Raw genomic sequence first — 27,833 nt, 5'->3', positions numbered from 1 at the left:
TCCCTTTAATGTGAGGATCTCAAAGTAGATTATTTTCCCTGGTTATTATAGCCACGAGAACTCAAAAATCACAAAGTGCTTTGCAAGCGTAGTTCGATGATCCAGGCTGTGGGTATTTGCTGCTTGAAATCTAATGAGGCAATAAACAATTATATCCACCTGAGTAGGGACTGACACAAAAAATAAGGTCATCTCCCCGGGGTGGGGTGAGGGGGAGTGGAATGAAGTGAATTGGCTGTGATCATAGCACCAACCTCCTCACGTGCCCAGTGAGCCCTGGGTGTAAACACAACAGTGTCTTGATGAGCAGTGCCTCATTTTCATCTGCATACCTGGAACCACTTGATGGCGATGCTGAAATGAGGATCCGGATTCAGGAAGTCTGGGATGAAGGCCTGGATTCTGAATTCTGACAAGTTCCCAGATGCTGCGGGACTGCAGACCACACTTTGGGTACCTCTGATGAAGAGCAATGATTTCTCAAAGTCTGGTCTTGGGGGTGTAGTAGTCTGCTCAGGCTGCCATAACAAAATTCCGGAGACCGTGTGGCTTAAACAGCAGGAATTTATTTTCTCGCAGTTCTGCAGACTGGAAGTCTGAGATCAAGGTTGGGGCAGGACTGTTTTCTGGGGAAGGCTCTCTTCCTGGCTTGCAGGCAGGTGCACTGTCCTCACATGGCCTTTCTTCTGACTACTCACTCTCTCTCTTCCTCCTCATAAGGGCACCAGTTCTATCTTAAACTGTGAACTGTAGTTAATACTAATGTGCTGTTTATTCATAACAAATGTGCTACATTAACTCAAGATGTTAATAATAGGAAAACTGGGCAGAGAGAAAGAAGGTGTATAGAAACTCTGTATTTTTTGCTTAATTTTTCTGTAAGCCTAAAGCTTTAAAAAATGAAATTTATTCATTAAAAAAAGGCACCAAGACCTTCACACCAAACTCAATGAATCCATCTTGGATGCTGGAGCACAGAGGTTTCAAATCAACCATTTTGGTGGTTCTTGTACATGCTGCAGTTACCAGCACCAGCAGTAGAAATAGAAAGTTCTAGCTTTGCAATCAGATAAATGTGGGTTCAAACCCCAGCTGTACCTCTTCACAGCTGACTAATCTTGGGCTACTTACCCTCTACTTACCCTTTCTGAATCTCGGTCTCATTTTAAAATCAAGGTAAAAATAACTCTATAATGCGATTCTTCTGAGTATTAAGTGGCAGACTGATGTGGAGTTTTTAATCCAGAGTAGGCATAGTAAGCGCTCAATAAATATTAAATACTAGAAGTTTTTTTCTATTATCGTTATCATTTAAGTCCTGGTCAGCAAGAGAGGCTTGTGCTGAAGTGTGAGGGGCTTTCAGAAAAGACTAGACAATGAAAGTAGCTGGCAATAAAAGAACAGAACAATAATAAAAATAATCCTGGATGCTTCTACAACATTTCAAGTTTTATATACAGCTTTCACTTTCATTACCTGACTTGATCCTGACAATGACCTTGCAAAGCAGAAATTCCTCTTTTCACAGATGAGGAAGGGATATAGAAACAATCAGTGATTTTCTGAAAGACACAGAGCTGGGCAATGTCAGAGCCCAGAATTTCTAAAATCCTAGTCCAGGTGGTCATCCAGTGTAGTAATTAAATTTAAGGGCTCTTGAGTTAGACTGGTGGGTTCATATCCCAGAAATACTGATTATTATTGGTGGAAAATTGGCAATTTTTTTTTTTTTTTTTTTTTTTTTTAGCTTTCTAGGGCTGCACCTGTGGCATATGGAAGTTCCCAGGCTAGGGGTCGCATCAGACGGACAGTTGCCGGCCTATGCCATAGACACAGCAACATGGGATCCCAGTCACGTCTGTGACCTACATCACAGCTCACGGCAACGTTGGATCCCTAACCCACTGAGTGAGGCCAGGGACCTAAACTGCATGCTCATGGATACTAGTCGGATTTGTGTCCACTGTGCCGTAATGGGAACTCTGGCAAACCTATTCAGCTCTCTGACTTGTAAGATCTTCACTAGTTAAATAGGGATGACAACAGAGCTTACCTCTTAGTGTTTTGTAAAGATTAAATAAATAATGCCCATAAAAGGGATTAAAGGCTGGTGCATGGTGCGTTTACTATGTCTGCACCCATCTTTTAATCTGGTTCCTTGTGGGACCAATATGTGTCAATGTTACTTGGAGAGTAATCTAGGGTTAGTCATAGAAGATGTGGGAATCTTTTTGCTCATGTCTTGGGGGGACTGAAGGTGTGGGGGGGGAAGAGGCAGGATTGCTACAGCTTTTAAAGAAGAGCAATGGGCTGTCACAGGCTGTGGCATCAGAACCTTGTCTCTATAACATCTGGGTCATGCGAAGTGCCAATAAGATGGTATAATTATGCAAAGCAGAGTCACCCTGGCCCTTCAGTCCCCAATATCAGAAATGACAGAAAAGGTGTTAGCAAAAAGATGATTTTCCCTGTGATATTTGGCAATGGCTAAGAATCCACATAAAGAAGTTATTTCTGCATAAAGAAGAAATTAATTTCATGGTAGCCAAGATCCCAAACAAGTATTTTGGAAACAGTTTATTGCAGAGTTCTTGAGCACAGTGTCTGCTTTACCTCATTTTCTTGCCTTCTTTACCATTAGTCTAGGGATAAACACCAAGTATGATCAAAATAGATACTCATTGGATAAACCTTGAGAAGTGGGTTGGCCCAACTAAATAGTCTGTGTATTTTGCAGATGGAAGAGGGGTTGTATATTACGTTCCAGACTGTGAAGAAAGGCTGGGTAGATTTGCCATGGAAAAGGAAGTGATGCTTTTCCTTCATTGATTTCATCATGATAAAATGATAGTGATAATGATGATAGCTAACTATCAGGATAGTGATGATAATGACAGCTCTTACTGAGCTCTTGCTACTGTCAGAAATCTTCCTAAACACTTTATGTATGTTGCTTCATTTAACTTTTCCCGCAGTTAATTGAAGTAGACACTTTTATTTTCTACATTTTAGAAATGAGAAAGGGAGGTTATTAGCCCCTGGACACACAACTAGTAACACCTGGAACTGGGAGTTTGACCCAGCCTCCTGGACCCAAGTCAACACAGCTGTAGAAGTTATCTGATAGAGAATGATGGCATTTAGGTGTTAGGGATTATCTCCAGAGTAAAAGAAAGAGAATGGTTTCTGGGAAGAGTTGCTGCAGAATTAGAGGTTCCTGTGTGCCAGGCACTATCGTAAGCCCTTTACTGTATCAACTCCCTTAAATCCTCACAACAAACCGATAAATTGGGTACCATTATTATCCCCTTGTAACAACTGATGTAAATAACTTGCACTAGGTCACAAAATTAGTGAGCAGTAGATCAGGATTTGAAGCCACGTGATGATGGTATCAATATCACTTCCTTTTCCTTGAAAGAAAGTAAAAGGCATCGTAAGAGATCACTGTGAGTCATTCCTGGGATGGGGGGTGGGAAGAGGGCAAGAAAAGTGCCAGTTGGGACAGTCTTAGAGTAAGAGGCAAGAAAGTGGTGAAAGTGTCTGAGGGTGGGGGTAAGAGTGGCAGCATAGGAAGAGGGGATAGTTTTACAAAAGCTTAAATGGTTTCCACCCAAATCATGACCAGTTGAGCAGTTGAGAGTGGGAGGGAATTTTAGTTCAGTTAGCCCAGAGAACTGGTCAACTCGACCTTTCTTTGCAAAAGATGCTTCATGCACTTGACTCTTGAGGACACAGAAATCAGCATTTTAATTTTGGTGTTCACAAGTAGTAACCATGGCTACAAGTGGTTTATTGATTTATCCTCCCAAACATCTCTACCCTCTCCTGGTTGCTTAAGAGGGCAAATAACACTGCGTGCTGAACGTCCAGGGGGGCGGTGAGCTCTCCTCCCAGCAGAGCTGCCTGGGAGCCCTCAGATGAAACTTTCCCTACGGATGCTGGTCTGAAACGCCTCCCAATCTCCTCCACTCCCTCTCCCCAAACGTGGCATTCTCACTCGGCCTTGCCCCCCCCCCCCCCCGCACCTTGGTGTGAAAGGCCAGCCTTTCCCAACGCCAAGGCAAGTTGAATGACTGATTCTAGCTTCTGTTGGGAAAGTTTCCCGTCTGTGAGTTATAGGACTTTCTGGTGCTCTGCCCGGTTCTGGAAAAAGGCATCTCCTTGAACTTCCTTTCTGGTGTCCTTCAAACTCAGCCTAACCTAGCTCAGCAACACTGCCACCCTAGCCTTCCCAGTTTGAGCCCCTGGAGGATCCGACAGACGTCCCGCAAAGACGCGGTGCCCTCCTTCCGGTCCCTCCGCAGAGCCAGGCACTGCGCGCAAGAAAGGGTTCAGGAGACACCGCTCGTAACTCGCGGGCAACTCTCGGAATCGCCTATGGTCTCCTTAGGGTCTGACTTCTCCGTGGCCAGAGCCCCCGAGCCAGTCCCCCATCCAGTGATTCGGCAGCAGGTGGCAGAGGCGCTGCGAGGAAGGGCTAGGGAGGGGGCACCTCACTCTTGGGCTGGTGGTTCAAGCTCGGGCTTCCAGTCCTCCGCCCCCGCGCCCCCGCGCCCAGCGCCGCGCAGCGCCCCCGGCGCCCCCCGCCGGCCTCCGCCCGCACCTGCATCCGCTCCGAGCGCCTTGCCTGCCGCCACCGCCGCCGCCGCCGCCACCACCGCCGACTCTCTCACTCTCAGCGCGGCGGACGCCCCCGGGCCGTGCGGCGAGTGTGCTCCGGTGCCAGACCCATCGCCAGACGTCCCTGGGCCGCTTGACTCCGGAGTCCCGCTCCTGAACCCTGCGTCCTCAAAGATGAATGTGAGGAGAGTGGAAAGCATCTCAGCTCAGCTGGAGGAGGCGAGCTCCACAGGCGGTAGGATGCAATACGCACTGGAGGGGCAGCCCCACTTCAACCCTCCTTCCCTCGCAAGCTGGAACCGGGACCCCTTCCTCGGCTGGGGATGCTTGTTGTCTTTGCTGCATGAGACAGTCACCTGGGCGGGACTGAGAAGGGGAGGTGGCAGCGGTGGGAATGGAGGTGCGAAGAAGAAGGGGTGCATGCGAGGTCCAGGTCAGGGAAGAAGAGGTGTTTGAAGTGTGTGTGAAACTCGCCGGTGGCAGGGTCCCCTGCGATCCTGTGCCTACTTTTGCCTTCTCTGAAAATTTCCCGTATTGTTTATGTATCTGCCAGATGACTTCAGACCACACACTTCCTTCCCCTAACACCTGGGGATAAATGAGCTGAAATAGTATTGATCCTCTCCACCTGCTTTGCCTTTATGCTCCCAAACATTTCTTCATTAAAACTCTATTTTCATCCCCTGGTAACATAGAGGCGGAATGTTTCTCAGGTTAGATTCTTCAGCAGGACCGTAAGTCTTGTTTTATTGCCGGCTTCAGTTTAGAGTGTTCAGACAAAATGGTCCTCAGTGACACTTGGAAATAATTTATACATAGTACAGCCTTGGAAAGGTACCGGGCACACTGTGCAAGGAGCTTGGCTTTCAGAGGATCGTGCATTCTGCGAAAGCAGGGATAGGACCCGTTTTGATCAGTTCAGTAGCATCTGTGGCGAAATACAGGAGGTAACATTCCCCCGACCCCCCCCCCAAGCCTCTTTAGTTGAATTCATTTGTTTCTAGGTGGCTCAGATGTGTATAATTTATTTAGAAGATATAAATCGAATAAAGGCTATTGTAGGGAGTCTGAGAGTGCGTAGCGTTGGACAGTTCCCAGATTATATAAAATGGGGGGTGGGGGAGAGTCACTCATGGCTACAGCATAGTTTGGATTTACAGGGTAAAAACTTGGACTTGAGGGCTGTAAAGTTGCGAGGAAAAAGGCATTTCCACATTCTGTGCATTTATTTCCAGGGAAACGGAGTCACTTCAACAGCTTGAGTCCGTCACCCTCATTTATGGATATTAAGAGACAGATACATTCATTTTCTTCCCTTTCCCCCAGAAGTTCAGGTTATTATAACTGTGAGAACCCTGGTTTTATTTGGATGTGAGATTTTACAGAAAAAGTCCCTTATAGGCTGGAAAAAAATAGTATGACCATCACATTGAAAGCCCCAAATTTGACTTGTAATGATGTTTAGTTCAGGTTTCCCTCATAACAATAGCTGTCACCTATTGCAAACTAACTATGTCTAGGGGCTATATCTTATGAGTGATGCTCATAATCTTTAAGAGTTTGGATTTTTCAGAATGGGAGTTTTAAGTGTAGAAGCCTGAAGAGTCGAGACCATAGGGTCTGTGTCTTTGCAGTTCCTTTGACTCAGAATGAGGTAGGGAGCTAGCTGTCCTTCTGGGGACTGTAGTCATGCACAAGGCAATGGTCAGCCACAAAGGTAGAGAGGGTTGGGGGCACATAAGTCTTGGGCACAGGGGAGCTTGCATTGTTCAGCTGCTCAGCGATAACAGCCTTTTGGCGGGGCCTAGTCTTTAATTGGCTGGATGGGGATTGAACCAGCAGGTCTGGTCTATTCACAGTGCCATAGGTGGCTATAATCTCTACTTGTTGGATAAAATGAAGAAGATGAAAGCACATCTAGGAAGTCTGATGTATTAAAAAAAATCTTTTAGTACCTTCTCTAGAATCAGCATGCATTCATTGTTCGTTAGGAGAAGAGAAAGATGTTGATTTATATCTTGGCTCAGGTGAGGCCAAAAATAAAGTTTTCTGGCTTGAATTGATTTGACACCTGTTTCTTGAATTGTGTTCACAGGTTTTTGGAGTTAATTGTTATAGGAAAATAATAAAGAGAGGAAATTATTTGGGGCATCTTTTTTTGTTCTCGGTGTAATTGTTTCAAGGTTTATATTAGAGAATGACCCCCAAATATGTAGTCTATATTATTTGCAGCAAATGTAAGCTTTAGTACTTTGTGATTTGTGCTCAAAAAAGGGTAGTCTTAACCAATCATGGGACAGGAAAAGTGTGTCGTTTTTAAAGCTTTCAACTCTAGTTTCAGTTCTTATTTTAAAGCAATAGCTTCTGACCTCTTGTTTCCTTTCACATAAGTGGGATATTTGCATAACTTCTAACATGACCACAGTGATTTTCTCTTGCATATATGCCTCTTGGATGGAGGTTTATAAAATGATTTAATTGGAATTCAAACAAAATTTAACTGGAGGATCAGACTGAAAGGGATGTATGAAGATGAGAGGGAAATTAGGAATTGAAATGTGTGTGCGTGTGTGTTTTATGACCTTACTCTAGGGCCAGAATATTGTGGAAAATGGTTTATTTATTTATTTATTTATTTTTTGTCTTTTTACCATTTCTTGGGCCGCTCCCGCGGCATATGGAGGTTCCCAGGCTAGGGGTCAAATCGGAGCTGTAGCTGCCAGCCTATGCCAGAGCCACAGCAACGCGGGATCCGAGCCGCATCTGCGACCTACACCACAGCTCACGGCAACGCTGGATCCTTAACCCACTGAGCAAGGGTAGGGATCGAACCCGCAACCTCATGGTTCCTAGACAGATTCGTTAACCACTGCGCCATGACGGGAACTCCTGGAAAATGGTTTATTGAGAGATATAGAACTCTACACTAAAGTGAAAGTAGGGAGGGAAATGCAGAAAAATGGGAGCAGGGTTGAATTGTGTTGCTAAAACTTTTATAATAATATGACTCAACAGTTCATTCATCACTCTTTCTTACAGGTAATGCATTTAAAATGCTAACTAATACAACTTCGAAGTCACTATAGTTGACATATAACACTGTGGGGTGAAGAAGGTGGATGAGCTCTCCATGACTGCATATAAGTAGAGAAAGTTTATTGGGAGTCATCATGCTCACATTTACCCTCCTTCTTATCAGCTTCCATGTGAAACCAAAAGCTTGTCCAGAATATATTTGTCATGGCATTGTCTACTCCCAGTATTTTGTTACCCTGCTGTAAAATCAAACATAATCCTGCTACCAGCAGAGAGACAGAGGGAAATGATAATTCAATAGCATATTTGAAAGAGAATTGGAAATAAGGTCAGAGGGGAAAAAAAAAACCCACAAAATTATTCATTGATGTCCTTAATTTGTGCCATCTAACTTAGAGATGGCAGATGTTGTATGATGTCATCTACAACTAAACATGGGGAGGGAAATGTATGTTTAGTAGGTGTTGGAAGAGGCCATGGAGAGGACAGGGCCCACAGGGTGACCCATGAGCTTGATGCAGGTCATTGGAGGCTCCTTACCCCTTGGAATGTACCTTCTTCACACTATTCCCACAGCCCAAGCCATTTTCAAGGGCGTAGCCTTGAGAGAGTTAGGTACTGTTGAGGTCAACTGGGTGGTTTGGAGGAGGCTGAACCTAGTTAAAGCCTCTCTGTAAACTTTTAAGAATCTGGCAGGTGGGTGGGGGATCTACTCTTCTCGCCCAAGGCCGACCTTGTATGTAAGATCCTTTGCTTATCATACTGGCACCCATCAACCTGGAGGGGTTCACCTCTTTCTTTGGTCTCTCATTGTCCTCCATGTATAGGGCCTGGTTTTAAATTTCTCCTGGGAAGTTCCCAAGTTTGGGAATTAGCAGTAGTACAGTGAAGAATACTTTTCACTTTTGTATTGTTTGTTGGATGTATCAGGGCTCCAGTTCATTTTGTGTTCATTAAGGATAAGGCAAACTCCTATTACTAAATTCCACAAGGATAGTAGTGAAAAGTCCATTTATTCTAAGCCCAAGAAAAGGTTTTTATGGCACAAGGCATTATTCTATTTTCTCCATGTTTTTATATGTAAGAAGCTTTTAAGCAAATGATATGGTGAAGTGTTAAAATTCAACAACCCTCTTCCCATCCCTGTACTGTTTTTTTCTTCCTGGCCAATGCTTGTGCAAAGGTTCATAAAGTGAGGCTACAGATGGTTTGTAAATTAATGAGCCATGCAATATAAAACATGTATGCAAGATTTCCAGGGAATCATAGACCAGACAGTGGCTGAATTTTTTGAAGATGCATTTCTGGGCTTAAAGTATATGGTCCTTCTTAATCTTTTTGGTCCTTTTATTTGTTTTTCTTATCCTGTTTTTCTGTAACATGTAGATAATGTTTCCTTTCGATATTTCATTTCAGAGTGTGCTTGCTTAATGGCCTCTTTTCTTAGAGACCTTGAACAGATGAGAGAGAGACGGGGGAAGAGAGAAAGAGAAGGGGATTGATTTAGAGGGAAGGTGAGAAAGTGAGTGTTTAATTTCTTCAGTTTACCACCCTTAAAAATATTTTCAAGTTATATAACTACATCTCTCGCTACAAGTTTATTTACCCTTGGGCATTAAATTACCTACTTTTCGCAAAACTCTTCATTTGGTAAAAGGTCCTAAGGTCTTTTCTCAATTTGCATCATCCCGAACTCACTGCAATACCTCATGCTGTTTCTCAACACTCCTTCTAAGACAATGAGCCCTGAGAGCAGGGCCTTGTGTGGTGCCCACCACTGTGTTCCAGCATCTAGCATGCAGCCAGTTATATAATGTTTGTTTAGTGACAGATATTTCTAGAATGAATGAGGTTTCCTCCCATGCATTCTGAGACACTGCATTATTCTCTTTCCTCCTAGTTCTCTCAGATCTAATTTTCTGACCCTTAGTTCTTCCTTTGCCCATTTGGTGCAACTCTGCACCAAGTTCTGTCTTCATTCTCTCTTCTCTCTTCCTAACAGTCTGTGGTTTTGTTGCATCTTACCTGGATGCAGAGGACTCCTGAGTCTTTAGCTCAGGCCCAGTCCCTTTCTAAGATGCCAGATGGGCACTTTCATGCCCTATTGGTCAGACCCATCAGTAAGTTTTATCAGCACCTCAAAGTCAGCATGTCAGAAAAGACATATCTTCTCTTCTAAGAACACTTGATTGTTGAAATTTTGACAATGGTGACATCTTTTGAGGCGTTTTAAAAAATAAAGCAAAAGTATTTCCTCTCTATGGTACTTCACACCTTGATTATTTCCTTGCCTTCCATGTGAAATCAATCACCAAGCCTCATGAGTCTCTTCTAGCTTTTATATCTAGCTCCTCCTCCAGTTCCCCTTGTACCATTCAAAGTTATATTCATACTTCCTAGGCCATCATAGTTGTCTCCTATTTGCCCTAAGAGCCACTCCCTACCTAACCAAATAAATTCACTAAAACCTGATTTGAGTCAGACCATTCTCTTGTTCAAAACCTTTTAATAACTTCCCATTACTTATAGAACTAAAGATACTATTTTCTTAGTTTGATGGTCAAGTCTTCCATGATATGGTGGCAATCCTCTATCCCAACATTATCTTCCAGGATTATTCTCAATCTATACCTTAAACTGCTAAACTGAACTCTCCCCTAGTTCCCACATATAACTCATGTTGTACCTACAGCTTAGAATGAACCTCCTGCCCTGACATAACCCACTGAACATTGTTGACTGTTCAACACTGAACACATCCTTCAAGACTCATCTTAAATGCAATGTCTTTCTTAGTGCAGCCTTACTGATTTTTTCTTGCCTTCTCCCCAAAGAATTATCCTATGACTTTTCCTTTTATTTTGACTCATATCTGAATGACAAAGCAGAATAAACCTTGTCTATTTGTTTTCTTTGCAGTCTTAAGTTGCAATTCCTTGATGGTGGGTACCAAACTTGAATTACTAATTTTTGTACCCCTGCTAATGACTGGCACAATGCTTCAGAGAACAGTAGGTCCTTAAAACATAATTATGGAAATGAAACATCATTTGCCAGTGGTTGACCTATCAAAGACCCATACAGTTCACATTTGATGGCTTGTTAAGGCATCTACTTGAAGTGGTGGTGTTTTGGCTTTCTGTCTTTTGCATTCAATGGGCCAAGCCTATGAGTAGAGTAATGTGACACCAAGACAGTATTCCCCAGAACTGTGCATGCTCCTTCATCTATAATGCATGGCTAGGAGAGTGTCCACCATTTCTGAAGAAGAGCTTAATAAGTAACCAGTGTTTGTGTGTTTAGAGCAACAGTCAGTGTCATCTTTGGATTTTGTTGCTATGACTCTCCCTCATCTTTAATACCTTCCAGACCCATCACCTCCTGGGTCAGTTCAGGGGTCCCTCAGTGAGTGATTTTCACCTCCTGTGGCTCCCTTCCCTATAAAATAGTGGAAATATGAGTTACATACTCCCTCTGAATCATGATTATGATTGTCAATAGTAGCCTGAGGTAGTGTCACAGAGAATAGTCTTCTTAACATTTGCCAGCCCAGAGCCTAAATGGCTATGCCACCATGTCTATCATTATTATCGTCATTATCTTCAGGAGAGGATAAATCTTTTCAGGATAGCAGTGGCCATGGGAAGGAGTGGAAAATTTTTAAAAATTGAGACATCATTCAGTGCGTACATACCCATTTCCTTAGGTGCATTTTCTTTCATATCAGACCTCATGGAATCAGGCTGTGTTGGGAGGGAATTAGAAGAACTGTGGAAATCATGGTGGGGCTGAGATGAGGTTCAGCTCTTTTACTCTCACCACTGGGGCTGTCTCCCTTCTTGCCCAGTCACTGCTATAGGCTGCTCAATACACATGTATTTGTGTATAAGATTAGAAACTCTGAAAAGAGAGAGACACTCAAGTGTTTAAACATGTAAGTTCTCCAGACACTCTGACAATCTAATGAACACTTTGAACATGGATATAAAGATAACATTTGCCGTACTGAGCACTTGGCCTTCATGCTCAACATGTTAAGGGCTGACTTTGCTTCCCCAATGGACACAGCCCGTGTGGTTGAATGGCTCTCCCATTGGAGATAGGTTGTCTCTTTGGATATATCATTGACCTTTCAGAAACTTCTCTCTGCTACATATTCTACAACAGTTATTTTTTAGGTAAAAACTAGTAGTCGATCTATTTTACAATAACAGTGCATGACTTTATGGTTACCTGGATTGGGACTGCCTCAGTTAGGGAAATGTCGTCTCAGGTATTCAGGCAGCATCTGCTCTTGAATAGTGACTAAAAAGTCTTTAGGGAATTAGAACTGGCAATTTTTTTATAGGCCTTTACTTTAAAAGAGGTTTTGGAGAAGAAATAGACATCATCTCCAGATGTGAAGACTTCTTAATGTTTGAAAGATCTTTTGAGTAAAGCAGTTTATTTAAAAAATGATATAATCTGCAGCCCAAATAGCAATTAAAACAAGTTTGACCAATATAGAAGTTACTACAGTCTAATGCCTGTGAGCTTTCTGTTTCTCTGTCTTCATTGTAATAGAGCCTTCTCATGGTGTTACAGATACTAAAGTGCCCTCAAGAATATCCCCAAATATCATTTTTTCCCCCTCAGGGAAGACTTGACTTGCAAAAGTCTTCATGAACTTCAGACTAAAATTGGGTAAAAATAGCACACCTAACTATTAAACTGATCTACATCTCAGTATGGATATCCTGCCAGGGCCTTTATTTTGCATTGTGACTTTTTGTACTTTAAATTTTCATTAGATTAGCTTGAGAAACCACTTACAAACATTTTGGTCTAGCCCATACTTTTAATCTATGTTTTGTATGTGGTAAGTGCTCCAGAGATGTGTTGAATGAGTAAAAGAATCCTAGGAGATCCCATTGTGATGCAACAGAAACAAATCCAACTAGTAATCCATGAGGATGCAGGTTTGATCCCTGACCTCACTCAGTGGGTCGGGGATCTTGTGTTGCCTTGAGCTGTGGGGTAGGTTGCAAATGCGGCTCAGATCCCATGTGGCTGTGGTGTAGGGTGGCAGCTAAAGCTCAGATTCAAACCCTAGCCTGGGAACTTCCATATGCCACCAGTACAGCCCTAAAAAAAAAAAAAAGAGGAATCCTATATTATGGTTGTGCCTTAAGAGTGGAGATAACCCTCTCTTTCTCCAATCCAGTCCATCACTATGGGAACAGATCCTCAGATCTTCTTGTTGTGTCTGCAGAGAGTTTGGGGAAAAAAACACCCAAACAATAATATAGAAGTCATAGGCAGACATTTCAAATCTGGTCATGAGCACAAGTTTAATTTGCAAAGAAGTTTAATTTAGAGAAATTGTATTTAATTCAGAAAGGTGAGAACAGGTAAGATAGCCACTAAGTAAAATGTTGCTGTTCCTCTTTATTCACCTATAAGGTGGCTGTAATCATATCCACTAGTGGGTTACAGGGATGGATTCTGTAATGATGAAATGAGATTTATCAGCAAAAGTATGTATTTTCAAAGAAACTACTTGGTGCTAGGATAGAGGAGATGTAGAGTCTGCCTTTAGAGACCTTCCTGTTTATTCAAGAGAATAAACAGGATTATGCACCAGATATTTAGCGTCGAGTAGGGAGAAATGAATAACTAAACATGTATATTTTAAAATATTCATTATCATAACAGAGGTAAAGATGAAGTGAGATGGATGGTGAAAAGCAAGACTACTACCAGTTGATGTAAGCACTGTATTGCTTTCCAAGTGGATGCAGTGATAGCAAATAGTGATGTTAAACTTTATCTCTGTCTTTGGGATCTTAGCAAATAAAGCTATCAAAAGAACGGGCTCAAATTCTGTATTTGTTTTATTGCCTGATTTCTTCCTGCCTTCTATTTGCCACCTGTAGTATGGGTTTATGTGTCCACCTCTTCAATACATTGTGACATTATCTAAGGCATTTTAAAGATTTTTAAAACCTATGATGCTAGGAGTTTGTGAAGAAGTACCCTTTTGTCATAAGACAAACATGATTTTGAAGTTTGGAAAATACAGAGTGAGTGATAACATGTTTAAAGGTAGTCATAAAAGAACTGAAAATGCCTAGCTCTCTATTTGCTAGTTTAAATCATGTTCTGGTAAAGGCAGAGGCATTTCAAATTAGTGTGGGATTTGTGTAGTGAAGCCGAATATCACTCACATTTTTAAATGCAATTTTATAGAATCAGTCATTTATCACAAGGATATTATTATCCCCGATCTAATGTGGTAAGCACTTGTGAACTTGAGATTCTGCTAAAGCTTTCTCCCATCTTTTCCAAGAATTCTTCACTCTTTCCATATCATCTGTTTCCCCCAAACTCCCTTTAATTTGAGTCTGAGTCTCTTCCCACTGAGATGCACAGTATTATTGCAATCTGTTCCCCGTTCCCTTTCCTCTCAAGGTCCAGTTTCATCACAGTTTCCTGCTGAAGTTGTGATCTCTGAGTGAGTGAGTGTGTGCTTGGAAACACAGGTGTATGACATTAATTTGAAGGTTGTGGGGAGGAACATCTTGGGAAATAAGAATAAAGTGATGAAAGTTCAGAAAAAGGCCCTGGAAAAAAAGAAGGTAGAAGAGGCCAAATACAGTGATATGCAGGGACATGGAGGGAGGGAATTCTCCTGCCATGGGTTTATAGAATAAACTCCATTTTTTGGAGGTTTTGTAAGATGGTTTTTAAAAAAGGGATCACAACCTGAACTGCAAAGTTCAAAGATGACAAATACTAGCACCTATGACATGATTAAAGTACCAGATTTGCAGTGGAACCATGTAAGCTCTTCTAGTTCAGTTAAAGTTGTAGATTCTGAATGAAAATTAGTCACTACAAAACCTGGTACTTTAATGTTGTTGTTCATTTCCCAGGAAGAATGCTGACAATGCACAATCTACAAACACTGTGCTGGGAAGATTGAAACATAGATAATAATTTGTTATAAATATTGCCACTTAATGCACTGTTACATTTATCTTGAATCCATGATCACGAGATTGTGGTTTTATAAACATCTTTAGAATAGAATTTCAGATCTCAAGCAGTGATAGTTATAACTTCTAAATGCAATCCAAGTTCTAGTAGTTTTCAAAATAGCATTGAGGCTGTTATTAACTGTCATCTATTTAAAACACATTGATCAATTACCTAACGTAGGAGAGGCGATGCAAATCAGTATTTCAGAAAATAAAAAGGCATGTTAGTTGTTTAGGAATTAAGCTTTTAAATCCTGTCTTTTTTTTCCCAACCTAGAATTCTACTTGATCTGAACTGTGTATTGATTAGATGGAGCATGTTGGCTTATCTCATTTTCAAAGACACATGCTGAATACTTTCCTAGGACCAGGGGGTATGTCCTTGATGGAGGAAATCAGAAGCAGTAGTTCTTGTCTTCTGTGAAAAATAAGCTGAAGGAGCACAGAGCAGATCTTCCATACTCACAGTTTGTTACTAAGTGATACTGGTTTCAGAGTCACATAAAATACAAAATAAAGCCTGTAGGGAGTAAACAGCATTAAGCTATAGACCAGATAATATTGCTACTCAACGTATTAGTGGGGGATTCTCCAAATATGAGCCAATTTAATCTTTTGTAAAATGCATTAAACATTTACTATTTGTCAGGTATTGTTTGAAGCGCTAGAATACATGGGGAAACCCTGAATCTAGTTATAGATAGATATGTGAGATGGTAATTGGAATGTGAAAAGTCTTAAGTCTTAAGATAGCACCAAGCACAGTGTGCTTGGGAAGGTCATATATGAGTTACCTTGTACAGCCTGGATAGGATGAAAGAAAGCTCCCTAGACTGCATGGGACTGGAGGATGAGAATGTGTTTTCCAGGTAAAGACGGCAGGTGAGATGATGGATGTTTTAGGCAGGTAGAGCTGGTTCTAAAGTTGGTTCTAGGAGAACGTGGTGGTACGATCAGGGAACAGTGAGAGGTCTTGTGTGCAGTGAAGGTGAGAATAGAAAGGAACTTGGAAATGGGAAGCTAGAGAAATAGTCAGGGTCAGAATGTGAAGGCAGCAGGGAGCTACTGATAAATTTCAATCCACAGCAAATCATGGTCATATTTTTCATGTTGGGAAGATAACTGCCTTGATGTAGCAAATGGACATAAAGGGATGAAACAATAGGTGGGAAGACCTGGTGACTGCTATAGAATTGCAGGTGAGACATATTGGGATCATAGTAAAGCACTGTTCTGTTGACGTGGTAGAGAGCAGAGGGTATTCCTGAGATAAATAGAGGACAAGACCAACAAGAGTTGATGACAGGTTGTAATTGGGCTTGGGGGATAAGGAGAAGCCTGGGTCACCTTCTAGATTGCTGGTTTGGGTAACATATTTTGGAGGGTAGCATATATTTACCAAGATAGGAAATACAGAAGAAGGTTTAGCCGGAAGAAAATAAGATCAATTTGGGGACTATAACATTTAAAGCCTTTTGGGATGTCAAAATGTCCAGTAGTTAGTGTGCTGTATGAATCTGGTGTATAAGAGTGAGATATGATTCTATAGACAGAGAGAAGCCAGTTGAACTTCAGAGGAGTGACGGAACAGGGAACATTAACTTTGCATAGCTGTGTCGGCTGCGTTAATGACAAGGATGTCATTAGGAGGCTGTTGCATTAGCCCAAGCGAGAGAAAACCAATGTTTGGACAATGGTAAAGGCTGTGGGAATGGAGTGGGTGGGATGACTGGGAAGGAGAAAGATGGGGAAATTGGTGACAGTGCCTGGTGTTGCCATGATGAAGAGAGGAACATGGGAAGACAAAAGATTTTGGAGGGAAAATAGCATGTTCCTTTTTAGAAATATTGATTTTGATGTGCTAGGAAAGCATCCTGGTCAGACAGTCCCAAAGGCAGTTGGAAATGAGGAGTTCAAGTTTAATTGATTTCAGAGAAGTACACATTTATTAAGCATCTAGTGTTTGATGGGTAGTCGAAATAGAGAGATGAATGAGCCATTGGCCTCACTTCCAAGAAGCTGCCCATCAGCTAAGCTGGAGAGTCAAATTGGGAGTCAGCTGCAAAGAGATAAAGGTAATTGCTGACTTGAGACTGACTAGGGAATGGAGTGTAGTTTCGAATTATGAAGAATAAGGGTGAAGAATAATGTTAAATCAGGGAAACATGTTATAGTGGAGAAGAAATTTGAGAGGAGAATGTTATGAAGCTCAGAGCCTGGCACCTAGGTGGCCCATACTTATCAATTAATAGGGAGTAAAAGAGTTTCAAAAAGCCAGAGTTAGTTAACAGAGTGAACTTCTCTAGAACATTAATGGCGGTGAAGATTGGTATCCAAGGATAAGACTCTGGGGTAAAACTGGGGCCCAGGTATTGTGTCTGCTACCCTAGGAAGCCACATGACCTCTCTGTAGCTTAGCTTTTGTATGTGTACCTGGAACATTCTTGCCCCATGTACTCCACTGGCTGGCTTCCTCATGTTTCCAGGTCCCCATTAAAATATTACTTCTCTTAATGACTTCATCTAATGTAACAATTCACCTGTGTCTCCTTAGTCCCTCATTCTACTTTAGTTTTCTTTGTAGCTTTTATACAACATTTTTTAAAAGAAAGAAATTATGTATCTATACTACTATAATGTCATTTACCTGCTATAATATATATATATATATACTATTTTTGTATATTTGTTTACTTTTTACTATCTTCCCTCTTATATTTCACTTAAATGTATGTTGTGTGATAAATCAATGAAGTGAACCCATTTGGCAGGTTGCATTGAGGATTAATTGAACTAATGTATATCAAGTGCTTAGTGCACTGCCTGACAGATAAGACCTGATAAATGTGAGTTGTGGTCATTTTTATATTTGTTTTGGCCTGAGTAAAAGCCCTTTGATCTTGAGCATGGGAGGTCAGGAGAGTGGAGAGACTGGAGCACGTTGTGGTGGTTTTGGAGGAAGGGAGATTGAGGAGGTTGCACTTGCTCCCTGGAAGGGGTACACCTTTTCTTTTAAGGCGTAAAGGGAAGAGGTGGCCATCCTGGGGGGATCTTCTGGGGTGGACCCTGTGGAGAAGCTGGGCTTCACATGGCCAGTGTGAGGTTAGAGAGGTTTCAAGGAAGCATTTCATGGGTGGCATGAGGGACTTTATGGGGACAGCTGGTTTGGTTTGTCTGGAATAGATAAGAGTCTAGGAAGTGCTGAGGCTGAGAAGTGGAATTGGGAAGAGCCTCAGAATTGTGGGTTTTATCCATGGACGAGAGGTCAAGATTTCTGAGAAAGATGATGTTATAATAAAAGCGATGCCTTAGGAAGTTTTGCTTGTCCTGCTGTAAAGGCAGGAGAAAAGGAAGGGGAGGGTTTAGGTGGAAAGGTCAGCTAGGAAGACATTGAAGTTGTCTAGACTTTAGGAAGCAGTGCCCTGTTTTGGAGGGGTATTGATGGGGAAGAAAAGGAATTTGGCAGATTCTTGCACCATCATGGGTGGTCTTTGTAACTGATTGAATATGGGCATGGATTGTGGAGGGTGGATTGTAGGAAATTAAGGAACATCAGGGTCACGGATACGCACATAAGCAGGCTCCATACTCAACTTAGGGGTTGAGTAAAGGCCTTTGCTGATGGTGATGGGAAGTTATTATCTGAAAGATGGAAGAAGGAAATTGTGTGTGTGTGTGGCCAAAAGCACTACGTTCAGTGTGATATTTGACACACTAGAAATATACCCTGGTAAGAGGGAGACTAGGTATTTTTTGTTTGTTTGTTTTTCTTTTAGATTTTTTATTATACAGAGTTCTCATCATGGCACAGCAGAAACTAATCCAGCTAGGAATCATGAGGTTGTGGGTTCAATCCCTCGCCTCACTCAGTGGGTTAAGTGAGCTGTGGTGTATGTTGCAGACACAGCTTGGATCTGATGTTGCTGTGGCTGTGGTATAGGCCAGCAGCTGTATCTCCGATTTGACCCCTAGCCTGGGAACCTCCATATGCTGTGGGTGTGGCCCTAAAAAGATAATTAATTAATTTTTAATTATAGTTGATTTACAATGTTCCGTCACTTTCTCTGTACAGCAAAGTGACCCAGTTATATATATATGTATATATATGTAATATATATATATTTGCTTTCTTATATTCTATCCTGTTCTATCTCAAGTGATTGGATATAGTTCCCTGGAGACTGGGTAGTTTTGAATATCCTTTTTGTTGATAAGTAAATTGAGGCTCAGGAGCTTGCCCATAGTCACATAGCTAGTGATTGGGAAAATAGGGATATTAACCAAGACATATTAATTAAGTCATTCTGGCTCCTACAGAATATGCCTGGACAGGGCAGGGGTGAGGTAGAGTGAGACATGGCTTCTAGGCTGACCTGATAGTGTTCTGGGAGGGCGAGCTCAGCTCAGCAGTTACGGTGTTCGCTGTCCAGTTTGGTGGTACATGGAGTTAGAGGGAAAATGACCTGACAGAGTTCCCCGTGGATTTCCAGACCACATCCAAGGTGAAGATACAAAGCCAATGCCTGATTCAAGTGAAGCTACATGGGAAGAGCCTTGCTACCCAGCCTTGGGGACTGGGCAAAAGAACCATTCATGCCTGAAGGGTTTAAATAAAAACCTGCAGGGCCTCCCTGAGGCTGAGCTGAAGGGCTGGTGGAAGTGACTGATGGGGGCAAGCTAGTGCCAGGTGAGGGTCTGTGGCTGACTGGGCATTGGAAATGCCGTGGTACCCAGGGAAGCTTTTGAAGGAGGTACACTATCCCAAGCAAAGAATCAATGTTTGAATCAGAGAGCATTCTACTTGCACAGCTGCCCTCCCCCACTACCTCCTCTTCTTGGACTGCTTGATCCTGTGTTTGTCTCTCCCACCCACCCTAGGGACCCTGGTGCAGGCAATCTTGCTGAGACTGCAATTGGGCATATATAATGTTACTGCAAGTGGTGAATTCCAGCCTCCTCCATCCTGCCAGAATCAGTGAGGAAACCTTTTAAGACTGTTCCTTAATAAATACAGTTTTAATTAATTGTCTAGTATCTGCCCAGCCAAAGTAAAGAGGCTGTGCACAGTTCCAGGATCCACAGGGCACTCAAATATTTGTTGACCAATGGTTAATGAAGTGCCTTTAAATGTACTGACAAAAAGCAGTCAAATGCTGTTATAACTATTAGGTGAGCCTCATAATTCTGCCTTCATGAAATGTAATAAGAAAACACTTAGGGAGCGCAAAAAAATTCCTTTTCCCTCTCTCTTGCCCTCTCTCCCTATGTCTCAGGACACGTTTCACTCAATTTCACTCCAGTCAACACATTTATTTAGCATGTATTAGAAATCAAACCTTGTGCTGGATGCTCGGGCGGGGGCGGGCGGCTGTACAGATACCTTCTCTGTCTTCACAGATGGCCGGTAAGGAAAAGAGACCTTCAGCAATACATTAGCAGCACACTGAGAATTTGAGAACAGTGAGCAAAGGATGCTATAGGAACATATGGGGGAAAAAAAAACTGAATATGTTTTAGGGGTGAGAAAATGACTCTTAAAGGAAGTATAAATTAAGTTGACACCTGAATGACACTCAGAGGTAGAGACAGGAATGGATAACATACTAGAAGAACTAAAACTGTCCAAAAAACCCCAACAAACAAACAAAAAACAGAGACTAAAGATAAATGATGAAGAGGCAGATAGAGCCAGATGGTTAAGAATTTGAGTTTTATTAAGGATTTGGACTTTATCCTAAGGGCACGGAGAGGTTTTCAAGCACAGAGACAAAATAACCAAATAACTATGTCAGGTCTTCTGTCCATGGTCCCTACACTCAGAAGATGTGTAAGGCAGTTATCCCACTGACCAGAAAACTGTGGATTATGTTTTTTTGGGATCTGAAATTACTTTCTCATCCTGTTTTGTTTTTTGTTTGTTTGTTTTCCCTTTCCCTTTTCTCTTCCACCTTGCCTCCCCTCTGAAATCCCATTCTGGTCTGTGATTTAGAATTCTTTGCTAGTGTCTAGGTCAGCAGTTTCAAAAGTGTTTGACCTTGTACCCCTATCTGTAAAAATATTTTGAGCATGTACTTTAATTTTTATCGATTTCATCATAAATCATATTCTCATATACTTATAGAAGTGTGCATACTTTTAGTAATGCTTAACTTTTTTCCCCTTGGGTGATAATAAACATGATAGAAATAGTAATGTCAAACCCAAAAAGTTTGATCTCAGTAACCTCTTGTGAAGGCACTTCTATTAATCCTTGACTAGCATAAAGAAAAAAGTCTAACGCACTAGATTTTATAACCTGGAACAAAACAGCGAGTGGCAAAGGACCCTCACCAAACTGTCGTTTTATCAGTGGTTAACTTTCATATATATTTATGTGTTCACTTTTACAGATCTCAAATGTTACAGAGGTAATGCTACCTTGCAATGCTGTTATTAACTATTTACCCTTCTCAGTGCTTCAGGCCAATTGCCGCTGCTCCCATCCCAACTGAGAACTTTTCAGCACTATTTGGACTCTGCTTTGTCCTGGTTTGTTTCTGGCGTACTCTTTCTGCATTCTGAGTTTCCCACTGTCCCTGTACTATGGATGTTACAATTCTAAAGAAGGCCGAATCTCTCTGTCTACAAATACCCAAAGATTACATGAGACACACGTGAGCTAGTACCTAATAAATCGAAAAAGGTATACAGTATAGGTTACCAGCACTAACATATGGGCATTTCCTGACTCAACCACAGAGAGCTCATCTGTTGTTACTTCTATTTCATGAACTCATGCAGTGTAGGTCTGACGCCTGCTGCTTTGTGGGAAATATGAGTAACATTGTCTTCCTAGCTACAATGGGTAATTGCTAACTCTCTGGTGGAAAGGTTCCCACAGGCCTTCACAGAAAGGAATGGTTTCCTTTAAAAAGAAGGCTAAGCCCTAAATTTGAAAGATTCTATAGGATGTGCCCACTTGTATGCCTGGTGCCTCTGGGGTTGCAAAGAAGTGAAAGATGAGATCTAGCTGGAGAGGGTGAGCTATGATGATATGCAAAAGCCACCACAGTCCCGTGATTTCATGATGACCTTACTCATGATTTAAACAAACCTCTTCAAATCACACCTCAGAGTTACTGATTACAATTCGGTCCTCTGGAGTTTAGACTCCATGAGGGTAGAGATTGGCTATTTTGTCTCACACACCTGGAACAGAGCCTGCCCATAGCAGGCTCTCAAATGCTTGTTTAGTGAATAAGCTATTGCAAAAACCTGGCTCTTTCTTGCTGTCTGTTGGGAGAGGGGGACATGTGGACAAGTAATTCTTAGAACCAGTGTGGCTGAAGTTCTACTTGTCACTTGCACGTGACAAGTCCCTCTGTGTGGGAAAGACTACTTGCCTATGGAAGTTAAAGAAATTTTGCAGAGGAAAATGGCATCTCACCAGGGTCTTGAAATGTGTTGAGGCTTATCCAGTGGAAGAGAGTGAAAGGGATTCTGAAATAGTTAGAACAGCCTGTTCCAAGGCTCAGATTTGTGTGAAAACTCAAGCCATGTCCTGGGAATGGTGAGAAGGTCCATGTGCCCTGAATATTGGGGCAATGTATCCAAAAGTGAGGCTGGAAGGGTGGATAGTGGAAAATTGTTTCAAGCCATTGCATCTATGCCTGTGGAGTTTACATTAAAATGTTGAGGCAATGGGGAGCTATTGAAGGAGGTTAAGAAAGGGGATGACACTAATTTTTGTCTTAGAATGAAATGATGGAGGTAATTCCATAGAAGTTAAGGAGATTAGTTGGAAAGTAGGGCAGATAGTGTGGAATGGAAGACCTGAATTAAAGCAGTATGAAGATGAGGCAGTAGGTTCAAGAGATATGTGGTGAGTCAAACCAGGAAGACAGTTAGCACTGGATTGAGGACCAGAAAAGCAAGAGTTGAGAAGCTGTCCACATTCTTAGCTTTAACCCTCAGTGAGAATTCTTGAGGACATGGCTACTTTGAGACTTAAGGGGTTGATATACAGGTTAAGAATGTAGGGAAAAGCCAGTAGGCAATTGAAGATATGCATCTAGATCTCAGAAGGGGTTAGAAATACAGATTTAGGAGCCAGTGGATCACAGGTAAAGTCACAGGAACAGAGGAAATCACTTAGGGGGAGAACAGATCTCAGATGGGCATCCTAGGAGGCAGACTAGAATTAAGTGGCTGCACCAGGGACAGGCACCACAAAGAGGTCAGAGATGGATCATAAAGGAAGGCAGAAGGGATGACAGCTAAGGGTAGGGAACTTTTCCAGTACTTGGTCAATTATCTTAAGTGCTTTGCATGGTTAAATAAAATGAGAATGGAAAGGATTTGGCAGTGAGGAGGTTGAAGCAATTTAAGTGGGGCAGAAGCCAGATTGCTGTGGGTTTGGGTGTGAGTGAAGAAACGAAAAGAGTGCGTGTAGGCAACTCTTCTGAGAAGTTTAGTTGTGAAGGAAAGGGGGGAGATGGAGCAGGTGCTTGAGGGAGTAATTGCTCACAGATCCTTTTGGTTAAACAGGAGAAACCTGAGCACACGTGTAGGTATCGGCTGGGCAGTGGAGAGCAGTGGCCTGAAAACATCAGAGGCGGGGGGGGGGTGCCAGGGAGGGAGAGGTGGAGGGAGAGAGAATCATTCCCATATTATATCACCATTGTGCCTTGTATGTGCCACATAGAGCACTCACCGTGCTACTATGCTTTTGTCTATTTACATTTGAACTACTTACAAAAATACAGAAAAGTATAGAGACTAGTACCTGAGGATTTCCTACCCCAAACTGATAGGTAATAATTTTACAAGATATTTGCTTATCACCTTCTATCATAAAAACAATGAAACGTGAACAATGCAGTTGACAACCTTGTTGTCACTTTCCATCTTACCCTTCCTATCCCCTCTTTCCTACCCGCTGCCATGAATTTGGTGTATATCCTTTTATTTTAACCCTTTTATCTGCACATGTATGTGTGCACAGACAGCCTATCATGTGTTTCACCTGTGCCTTTCAGGCTGCTGCCATAAAATACCAGGCTGGGTAGCTTATGAACAACAGGAATTTATTGCTCACCACTCCGGAGGCTGCACACCTGAGATCAGAATGGCAGCAGTGTCTTCTGGACCAGAGACTTCTATGCATCCTCACATGGCAAAAGTGGGCTGTAGGGAGCTCTGTGGGCTCTCTTTCATAAGATCATTAATCCCATTTACAAGGATTCCACCCTCGTGACCTAATTAACTACCTGAAACCCTACCTAATGATGCCATTACATTGAGGGATTAGAATTTCAACAGATGAATTTGGGAGGGGGGGATAAAGACACAGACATTCAGGCCGCAGCAATAAGCATGTTTTAAAATTTACACAAATGTTGTATTTTAAGGCTTTTTCTGTTTTTATGTCTTAGAGATCTAGCTGCATTCATGGATGTAGTTCACTCTTCCTGAATGCTGACTATTACTTGTGCAGTATCTTGTTGCTTGTCTGTCCTTCCCAAAGAGACTGAGTTGTTCTGGGCCAGGGATGGTTGCTGTCTTATTTGTATCCCCAGTGCCTAAGTGTTGGCTGTCTTAATGAATAAGTGGGCAGATGAACAGGAGGGGCTTAGGAAAGAATATGGGGTGGTGGTAAGGTTCTTTTCTGAGACTGCAGGGAAGAAGTTGGGTTTTGGGAGGACTTGCTTCTGCACAGGTTACTCTATTTTGTGAAACAGAAAGGAATGTCATTTTCTTTCTTTTTTTTTTTTTTTTTTTTTTTTTTGTCTTTTTATTTAGGGCTGCACTCATGGTATGTGGAAGTTCCCAGGCTAGGGGTCAAATCAGAGCTGTAGCTGCCGGCCTATACCACAGCCACAGTAGTGTGGGATCTGAGCCACATCTGCGACCTACACTACAGCTCATGGCAGCACCAGATCCTTAACCTTCTGAGCAGAGCCAGAGATTGAACCTGCATCCTCATGGATACTAGTTGGGTTTGTTACCACTGAACCACGATGAGAACTCCAGAAAGGTCATTTTCTAAGTTGGTGAGGATAAGAGCTTGAGCTGTGTGGAATAGACTTATAATCTTGAGCTTAACTGGGGATGGACGAATATCCCAAATAGTTACCATTTCTCATAGAGCTATGCACTTTTGGTTCACTTTATTTTGCATTTATGAATGACTAGCACTAAAACAATACCAACTAGCCTCTGAAATATTGATTTGTCACGGATACTTTTTGACTAATTTATAGGTTCCTTTAGCATTGGATGGAAACAGTAGCTTGTTTTTCAGCTACAGAGTATTTGGTGATTTAATTTGGTGTGAAGAATTCTGGAAAGCATTTGTCTCATTGTCACTTGGATTCTTATTAGAGATATTTTTATGCTGAATGTGGTGAACTGGGCTGTTTTATGCAGTTTTTAATCTATTTTGTATGTTAATCATCCACCCTGGCTTATATGCAAGACCATTTTTAAGTTTCACAGTCTGTGTATGAGAATTGTGGAATCACCCAGTAGTGCCCAAGGGCTCCAGAGAGTGTTTCAAGGAATTAGGTCTTGCTAGGCCAACCTGACTTGTAATTTATCACTGATCCAAACCAGGGGTTTATTTGCTAGATACAAGGGGAAAAGAAAACTTCAATATGGTTCAACTAATATATATTGGACATCTTCTCTGGACTAAGCATTCGTCCAGGTGCTGAGTTGGCAAATGGAAAATGGATCCAAAAGTGAAACTTATATTCTTACTATGTTCATTATTCTTGCAACCTACATGGATAGACTGATTGAGAAGGGCTTAATGTTTATTTTGTCCCAGTAGGTGTTAGGCCCTTTTTTAGAGTGTACATATACAACTGCATTAGATCTTTACACCCACATCCTGTGAGTAAGTAAAATTTTCACCATTCTATAGATACAGGGACTGAGGCTCAGAAAGGTTAAGCAGTCATCACACAGCCAATATCAAAGCATGTAGATGACAGGTTTAAGTTCATGTCCATCCAACTCCAAGGCCTTTGTTCTTTCAGCTGTTCATAGCTGTCTCTCAAGTTTACAGAGAAGACTAATATATCTGCTATTAATTAGAAACAAGTTTGGGTGAGTTGAATATTAAACACGAAAAATTTAAAAAGTAGCTAATGGGTAGCTCATTCTCCAGCTGCAATTATAAACATACTTGAGGTATTGTTGGTGTGTCCTGGCTCTAGGACTTGGGGTTTAGGTCTCCAGAAGCCCCCACTTTTGCTAGCTTCCTAATTACTGGGCCTCCTCCCACTTGCCTTGGTGGTTCTATCCAGTCCTTGTTCTTTAAGAGTGACTGAGTGTTGCTCCTCTTTGTGGAAAGCTTAGGAGGCTAAGCAGAGTGTACCACTAGGAAACCTGTTACTTTGGTGTGACAGGCAGAATTCTGGGGCCCCAGAGACATCCATGTTTTAATCCCTGGAACTTGCGACTGCATTACTTTACAAGGGGATAGGGATTTAGCAGGGATGATTAAATTAAGGAACTTGATATGGGGAGATTTTCCATGATTATCAAGTGGGCTCAATCTAATACATGAATTCTCAGAGGTGGAGATCCTTTCTTGGCTCTGATCAGAGGGACTTGTCATGAAGAAGACTGGTCAGAGAGATGCAGTTTTGCTTCAAAGATGGAAGAAGGGGGCCACTTGCCAAGGAATGTTGGTGGCCTCTAGCAGCTGGAAAAGGCCAATGGATTCTTCCTCAGGGCCTCTAGAAAGGAATCTAGACGCACCAACACTTGAATCTTTGTCCAGTGTCCTACGTCTGACCCACTAAACTGTAAGATAATACGTTTGTGTATGCCACTAAGTTGGTGGTAATTTGTTACAGCAGCAATACAGAACAATTGCAGTTGATCACGTGGTTATCTTAGTATCTCATGAATATTCTACAATAATATAAGCAACACATTTAAAGAGCCTTCTTAAGGATATATGTTCGTATAGTGCTTCTCAGCAGAGACTCTTGGAAGCTGTCATTAGACTTTGTGGAGTGAAGAGCACAGTGTTGGCTAGAGAGAGGGGATGTTCTTCACTAAACTGAAGTTCTAGGAGCACAGATTGATGATTTATTCTTCCTTGTTGTTAAAGTAAAGATTATTGAGTTTAGGATTGGTAGCTGTAAAGTGCTTATTCTGGTGGCTGGCACACATTGGCTGTTTAACCAATGGTCATAAAGATGAAGATTTTTAAACTGTTGTGTTTCAATTATTTGAATGGCAAAACTATCTCCTTTTTTTTTTTTTTTTTTTTTGTCTTTTTGCCATTTCTTGGGTCACTCCTGCCACATATGGAGGTTCCCAGGCCAGGGGTCAAATTGGAGCAGTAGCCACCGGCCTACGTCAGAGCCACAGCAAGGTGGGATCCGAGCTGCATCTGCGACCTACACCACAGCTCACTGCAACGCTGGATCTTTAACCCACTGAGCAAGGCCAGGGATCAAACCTGCAACCTAATGGTTCTTAGTCAGATTCGTTAACCACTGTACCACGAAGGGAACTCCAAAACTATCTCTCTTATTAGCATACACAGCTGGACGCATGGGCAAAAATACAATTTGTCTCCTGTGAAAGCTAAACCCTCTTCTTCAAAAAGAGAGAGGTAAAATCTATAGTAGTGGGAGACAGCCTTGTTGAGTAATTAGAGTGAAGCCTTGGAGTGAGATTGCTTTTATTTGAATCCCAGTTCCACCACTAATTACTTTATAACTTCATTGTTTTCACCCGTGAAGTGGGTTAATCATATGGACTTCCATATGGACTTCTAATTATTGTCTGTGTTAGAATTATATGCGGTAATGCCTAGAAAGCTTCTAGCCATAGCAATTACTCATTAAATATTAGGCATAGATAACTCAAGGAACTATGATTAAATCTTTGATCAAAAATAATAATTTTAATAAAAACTTTTCCAACTTACAAACCCTTGGATTGACCATATATCATTTTACCCTTTCAACATCCTAGAGATGGGTAGTGATAATTCACTTTTTAAAGATTAGGAAATTGAGGATCAGTGAGCTAAAGTTATTTATTCACGATCCCAGTAAGCAAACATGGGTTCTAACTAAGTCTTCTAACTCCAGTGCCTCTATTCTAATTTATCAATTCAGCAAATTTCTTTACTGTGACCTGTGACAC

The 27,833-nt window shown here is 41.8% G+C and overlaps 1 protein-coding gene across 1 annotated transcript in view; it reads left to right on the top strand.

Annotated features, from left to right (window-relative positions):
* Nucleotides 4,610–27,833, top strand: part of KCNIP4 (potassium voltage-gated channel interacting protein 4) — a 1,134,443-nt gene continuing 1,111,219 nt past the window's right edge. Inside the window, exon 1 of the mRNA XM_003482356.4 lies at nucleotides 4,610–4,858. Coding sequence (XP_003482404.2) covers nucleotides 4,798–4,858 — 61 coding nt within the window. The 5' untranslated portion in view covers nucleotides 4,610–4,797. The remainder of the gene's footprint in view (nucleotides 4,859–27,833) is intronic.

This window comes from Sus scrofa, chromosome 8, assembly GCF_000003025.6.
Source record: "Sus scrofa isolate TJ Tabasco breed Duroc chromosome 8, Sscrofa11.1, whole genome shotgun sequence".
Classification (NCBI taxonomy): Eukaryota; Metazoa; Chordata; class Mammalia; order Artiodactyla; family Suidae; genus Sus; species Sus scrofa.
Note: the sequence above shows the minus strand (reverse complement) of the source record. Positions and strands in the feature narration are given on the sequence as shown.